This window comes from Salvelinus sp. IW2-2015, linkage group LG20, assembly GCF_002910315.2.
Source record: "Salvelinus sp. IW2-2015 linkage group LG20, ASM291031v2, whole genome shotgun sequence".
NCBI lineage: Eukaryota > Metazoa > Chordata > Actinopteri > Salmoniformes > Salmonidae > Salvelinus > Salvelinus sp. IW2-2015.
In genome coordinates, this window is record NC_036860.1 from 66,293,268 (window position 1) to 66,300,253 (window position 6,986).

The 6,986-nt window shown below is 49.8% G+C and overlaps 1 protein-coding gene across 1 annotated transcript in view; it reads right to left on the reverse strand.

Annotated features, from left to right (window-relative positions):
• Nucleotides 1-5,409: 5,409 nt before the first annotated feature.
• oacyl (O-acyltransferase like) overlaps nucleotides 5,410-6,986 on the reverse strand; it is a 22,789-nt gene continuing 21,212 nt past the window's right edge. Inside the window, exons 14-15 of the mRNA XM_070449774.1 lie at nucleotides 5,754-5,896; nucleotides 5,410-5,514 (exon numbers count right to left, since the gene is read on the reverse strand). Coding sequence (XP_070305875.1) covers nucleotides 5,410-5,514; nucleotides 5,754-5,896 — 248 coding nt within the window. The remainder of the gene's footprint in view (nucleotides 5,515-5,753; nucleotides 5,897-6,986) is intronic.

Sequence of the window (6,986 nt, forward strand, 5' to 3'; positions counted from 1 at the left end):
AACCTTCATTTAGGTTAAATGAACACATCAACTTCTGTTTACTTGCGGGTAACAAGCTAATAGGAGCCATATACCGGTACCTCACATAACAACAGAACATCACTTCTGTGAGTGGCTGGCTTTCTGTGATGGGTAGGAGGGGATCTTAAATGTGACACCACAAAGCACTAACGCCCATTTTCCAGCAAGTAGCCTATAATGTGAGACATCAATCCCCCAAAGAAAGAGCATCAGTCGTCAGTCCGGAGATAGAAGATCTCTGCCTTGCATGGTTGCGTCATGATGACCAACTGAGTGCCTAATGACGTAAGTCACCCTGATTAGTCACTCTCTTTCGGGATGTGAGCACTCAGTCTGTATAACCTGACGAMGATCCGTTTCGGATGGAAACGTTGTCAATAAAGCGATGAATTGGGAGCATAAACATTGTGCGCGCCTTCTTGTTCTTTACAGGTATGCTTCATTAGCCCAGAGCCTCACTTTTTAAGGATGTGTGTATGACCACTAACTTTTCACTCTCTCTCTACCTCTCTCTCTCTATCTCTCTCTCTCTCTGCCACGCTCTCTCTCTACCTCTCTCTCTCTGCCACTCTTTCTCTCTGCCACTCTCTCTCTCTGCCACTCTCTCTCTTTGCCACTCTCTTTCTTTGCCACTCTTTCTCTCTGCCACTCTCTCTCTCTTTACCCACTCTCTTTCTGCCATGTTTAGTGGTCTGGATCCTCACATACTCAGGTAACCTACTGACACACAGACTTCATATAGTTGCCTGTCATTCCTCAAACTGACCTCTAGAGGGACCCATTCTTCACCTTAACATGTCTTGGTCCTCAGTGGAACTACAGTAGGTTAGGTTCTACTGTGTGTGCCACTGACGTTAACCTTTCAAAAAGTTAAATTATGAAATTGGATGGAGAATTATAGTAATKATATAGTAATTATTAATATTATAGTAATTATACTTAAGAATCTGACSTCTTTAATCAGGAGAAATTAGTCATAAGTGTGATAATTATTAATTTGTGTCAGCAAGCGGTTGATTACAGTGACTTAGTTTCCATGAGACACACGTAGCTAAGCTCAGTGACTAGTGCCCAGCCTCCACCGCTATCACCTGATCTGGCCCACTCCATCAGATGACCAATCAGTGCATCCACTGCCTTGGCCCATGTTGGTCCCTGTTGCACACCCGGGCCCCTGTTGCTCCTGTTAGCCCCACATGGGCCCATGTTTCCTCCTGTTGGCCTCTGTTGGACCCAACTGGGCCCCTTTTGCCTCCTGTTGGCCCGTTTCTCCCTGTTTCTCCCTGTTGGTCCCTGTTTCTCCCTGTTTCTCCTGTTTCTCCCGTGTTCGTTCCTGTTATCTCCCTGTTCTGCTGTTGCTCCTTGTTACGGTTCCGTTTCTCCCGTTGTCTGCCTGTTTCTCCTTCGTTCCTGTTTCTCCCTGTTTCTCCTGTTGCCCCTGTTTCTCCTTGTTGGCCCTCGTTTCCTCCCTGTTGGTCCTTGTTCTCCCCCTGTTGGTCCTGGTTGTCTCCCTGTTGGTCCGCCCCTGTTTCTCCCTGTTTGTCCCTGTTGTTCCTTGTCTTCCCCCTGTTGGTCCCTTGTTTTTCCCTGTTTCCCCCTGTTGGTTTCTTTTCCTCCCGTTGGTTCCATGTTCTTCTCCTGTTGCCCCCTGTTTCTCCGTGTTGGTCCCTGTTTCCCCGTTGTCCCTGTTTCTCCCTGTCTTTCCCTGTTGGCCCCTGTTTACTCCCCTGTTGGTTCCTGTTTCTCCCTGTGGTCCCTCCCTGCTTTCTCCCTGGTTGGTCCCGTTTCTCCCTGTTGGTCTATCCTGTTTCTCCCTGTTGGTTCCTGCTATGCTCCCTGTTTCCGTTCCTGTTTCCATCCCTTGTTTGCTCCCTCGTTGGTTCCTGTTTTCTCCCTAGCCTTGCGCCCCTGTATCTCCCTGCTTTCTCGACCTTGCTTGGCCCCTCGTTCTCCGCTGTTGGGTCCCTCAGCGTTGGCCCCTGCTTCTCCCGTTTCAGGTCCTGCTTGCCCCTGCTAATTACTCCCTGTTGGCCCACTGTTCTCCCTATTTGACGTTCCTGCTCTTCTCACCCTGTTGCGTCTCCTTTATCTACCCATGTTTCTTCCCTGTTGGCCCCTGTTTCTCCCTGTTGGTCCCTGTTTCTCCCTGTTGGTCCCTGTTTCTCCCTGTTGGTCCCTGTTTCTCCCTGTTGGTTCCTGTTTCTCCCTGTTGGTTCCTGTTTCTCCCTGTTGGTTCCTGTTGCTCCCTGTTGGCCCCTGTGGCTCTCTGTGGCTTTAGGATCATATTTGTTTATTTACTGATGGATTCAGGATCAGGAGGCTCCAGTTTCAAAACCAAGGGAATGGATTGACTATTTGAGTGCATTGATACCTAACTAGATGGGGGTGGTTGAACGATTGGCAGTGACATTTTTGGGTTACTGGGCTAAGACTATGCTAGATTTTGTGGTCATGCAGTAGTAAAGACCATGGTGTCTGAGAGACACACAAAAAAATGCCTAATAACCCACTGCTGTGACATATGTGACTCACCACCTGGATTCAGTCTTATGTAGCAACATTTGAAATTGTGTTTTTTTACATTRGATAAAAATAGAGACTGGTTTATCAGCAAAATGGTTTATCATACACAGCATTTGAGGAACAATGGGAAAGTAATTCTGCTTTGAAAGTTGATCAAGTTGTAAACTCACTTGTGAGAAAATGGCCTCTGTATGTTTATGTATCTAGTGAAGAGCTCTTCTTATACTGCTTGGCTTCACGAGTAACATTGCACCTCAATACTACAGTCAGCGTTAAACATTCTAACCATAGAAATAGTATTACATTCTAACATACCACTCTGTTCAGACTTTACGTTTCAGGTTTTATACATGGCAAATTATACAATCATTTACACCTCACATCTTCCATCTTACAATGAACACGGTCATCTTTATAAATCAGCCCATACATCATTCCTTTAAATTTATGGCCATACTGCTCACAGCTATCCAATCCTTTCAGATCTACAGGAGTGTGGTAGAGGAGCAGGGTCTAGGGGTCATGTTGTAGAGGTGGAAGGTCTAGGGGTCATGTTGTAGAGGTGGAAGGTCTAGGGGTCATGTCGTAGAGGAGGAGGGTCTAGGGGTCATGTCCTAGAGGAGGAGGGTCTAGGGGTCATGTCGTAAAGAGGAAAGGCGTCTAGGGTCATATGTCCTAGAAGGACGGGTCTAGGGGTCATGTCGTAGAGACGGAGAGGATCTAGGGTCATGTCGTTAGAGGAGGAGGGTCTAGCGGAGTCATGTCGTTAGAGGAGGAGGGTCTAGGGTATGTCCATAAGGACGAGGTTAGGGGCAGTGTAAAGAGGGTCTAGGGTCAGCGATGGTCCGGCTAGGATCGGCGTAGAGAAGGAGGTCATAGGGGTTCCATTGTTCGTAGACGAGGAGGGTCTAGGGGTCATGTCCGTAAGAGGAGGCGTCCAGGGTCATGTCTTAGAAGGAGGGAGGGTCTAGGGGTCATGTCGTAGAAGGGGAGGGTCTACGGGGTCATGTCGTAGAGGTGGGCAGGGTCTTCGAGAGGTGTCTGGGTCATGTTGTAGAGGAGGAGGGTCTAGGGGTCCATGTCGTAAGGGAGGATGCCTAGGGGTTACATGGTAGGAGGAGGGTTAGGGGTCATTGGTAAGTAGAGAGGAGGTCTATGGGGTCATGCGCTAGAGGAGGAGGGTCTAGGGCAGTCGAAGGAGGTTGGGTCCCTGTAGAGGAGGTAAGGGGTTCAATGGGGTAGGGAGATCGTTAGTCATGTACGTAGAGGAGGAGGGGTCTAGGGGTCATGTCGTAGAGGTGGAGGGTCTAGGGGTCATGTCTCGTTAGGAGGAGGCGTCTAGGCGGTCATGTCGTCAGAGGAGGGCGGTCATAGGGTCATGTGGTAGAGCAGGAGGAAGGGTCTAGGGGTCATGTCATAGTAGAGGAGGGATCCTAGGGGTCATGTCCGTAGTAGAGGGCGGTCTAGGGGTCATGTCGTAGAGAGGACGGGTCTAGGGGTCCATGTCCGTAGAGAAGGGGGTATAGGGTCATGTCGAGAGAGGTAGCAGGTCTAGGGGCTCATGTCCTCAGTAGGAGGCGGGGTCTAGGGGTCATGTCGTAGAGGAGGGTCTATGGGTCTTGTTGGGTCATGTCGAGAGAAGGTTAGGGTCATGTCGGAGGAGGGTCTAGGGGTCATGTCGTAGAGAGGAGGGTCTAGGGGTCATGTGCGTAGAGAGGATGCGTCTAGGGGGTTCATGGGTCGTAGAGCAGGAGGGTTAGGCGGTAGTTCGTAGAGGCAGAGGAGCAGTCGTGAAGGAGGCAGGTCATGTCGTGGGAGGAGGTTAGGGGCTGTCTGAGGTGGAGGGTCTAGGGGTAATGTCGTGAGGAGGAGTCTAGGGGTCATGTCGTACGAGGAGAGCGCTAGGGGTCAACTGTCGTAGAGGGGAGGTAGGGAGTCTCGAAGAGGAGGGTCTAGGGTATGTCGTCAGAGAGGAGGGTCTAGGGGTCCATGTTCTAGGAAGCAGTGGGGTCGTAGGCGGTCATGTCGTCGAAGAGGAGGGTTCTAGGGTTCATGTCCAGAGAGGAGGGGTTCTAGGGGTCATGTCGTAGAGAGGAGGGTCTAGGGGGTCATGTCCTAGGGAGGAGGGTCTAGGAGGTCCATCGTCGTAGAGGAGGAGGGTCTAGGGCGTCATGTCGTACAGAGAGGAGGGTCTAGGGCGTCATGTCGTAGAGAGGGAGGGGTCTAGGGGTCATGTCGTAGAGAGGCAGGCGTCTAGGGGTCATGTCGCTAGCAGGAGGAGGTCTAGGGGTACATGTCGTAGAGAGGAGGGTCTAGGGGTCATGTCGTGGAGATGAGGAGGGTTAGGGTCATAAGTCGATGAGAGGAGGGGTCTAGGGCTCATGTCGTCTAGAGAGGAGGGTCTACGCGGGTCATGTCGCTAAGAGAAGGAGGGTCTAGGGGTCATGTCGTAGAAGGGGAGGGTCTTAGGGGTCATGTCGTAGGCGGAGGAGGTCTAGGGGTCATGTCGTCAGAGGAGGAGGCGTCGTAGGGGTCCATGGTCGTAGAGCGGGGAGGTAGGGTCATGCGAGGGGAGGGTCTACGGGGTCATGCGTAGAGCAGGCAGTTAGGGCAAATCGTAAGGTCTAGGCGGTCATGTCGTTACAGAGGAGGAGGGTCTAGGGGTTCATGTCCGGTAGGGAGAGGAGGCGTCTAGGGGTGCATGTAGGTAGAGGAGAGGGTCTAGGGCGTCATAGATCCGAGCAGAGGAGAGCTCAGGGGTACATGTCCGTAGAGAGGCAGCGGTCTAGTGCGTCAGTTCGCTACGAAGAGGGGCGTCTAGGGAGTTCATGTCGTAGAAGAGCGAGAGGGTCATAGCGCATTGTCTTAAGCCTTACTGCCCTTGAGGAAGAGGTAGGGCTTCTCCACCAACACGGTCAGCACATAGCCAATCACCACCGTCAGAATCATGTGACCCAGGAACAGATAGAACTGAGGAGGAAGAAAACAAAGGAAAACAACACCATGTGATCATCTCCAGAAGAGCAGAAAGATGCATCTCCTTCAAGCATAATATTCTATTATGATCTACAGTAGTAGGCCTGTCCCAGATCTGTTTGTACTTACTTGCCAACTCAAGTCAAAAATGTTTGGCATGATAACAACTATGGAAGTTGGCTATGCAGCAGACACTTATCTGGGACTAGGTTACTACTGTGTGAAATACTTACAAAGTTCATGTCTGTGTAGTGTATAGGAGTCTCCTGTTTGCCGTTGTATAGTATAATAAGAACAGGATGGATCAGGTAACAGGCAAAGCTGATGTTGGACAGAGGAACCCACAGATTTAGTGACAGGAGGTTATCAACGAATCCTGGAGAGAGAGAGAGAGGGACAGAATATACAGCATGTGAGAGAGACACTAGGTAGTTATTGTAGACTAGTTAGTTACTGTAGACTGGGTAGTTACTGAAGACTGGGTAGTTACTGTAGACAGGGTTGTTACTGTAGACTGGGTAGTTACTGTAGACTGGGTAGTTACTGAAGACTGGGTAGTTACTGGAGACTGGGTAGTTACTGGAGACTTGGTAGTTACTGGAGACTGGGTAGTTACTGAAGACAGGGTTTGTTTATTGTATAATGAGTTACCTTTTCTTAATCTGGGGTCGGCAAATGAACTCAAACTTAACGCATGGCCAACCAACACATCGAGTCACCACGAGTGCCTGATATAGCGAAGCGGCGCTGAGAGTGAGCTGGGTGTGGCAATTACACAAGGTACTTTCTCCAAACAATGACACAAACAAGCTGGATTTGTGTATCCCTTCCTCATGCCCTGCCTCCAGTACACTTACCGATTCTGGAACAAGAGAGCCTGGCCTCAACCTCGGGCAAAATATCTGCAAATCAAAGCGGTTTCTCAGGGTGCAGGAAAACCTTAGATACGGTTTCACACTCCTTACGCTGGCCTTGGCCGGTGAGGAGCCCACCTGTGGATCATAGATTCTAGCTGAGCTACGGTGAGGGAGGCTTGTGGCATTAACAGCGGGTGAGATCCTTGCCTGATGGCAAATTGCGCCAGTACTAGGGAGGGGGAACCAACACCCACTACCCACAAGAATGTCCCAGACCGCGACTGATCTCCTGAACTAGATATCTATGGTTCAAAGACAATGATAGCCTCTTATTGGGCATTGGAGAGAGCTCAGTGATTTCTTGAATATCGACGCCCTCACTGTAACACATAGATGAATATGAACTGTTAAATGACCACCGTAACACGTCGCAGTACTGTTATTTACAATAAAGGATATGGAGTCATTTATAGGTTAATCATTGATCGTAGCCACTGAACAGTGATCTCACACAGTATACTTTTCAACACTAGCATCCACACATTGCAGATGTTGGTACAGGTGATAGCATACATTCCTGGCCCAAAGCTACTTACTTTCTAATAAAAT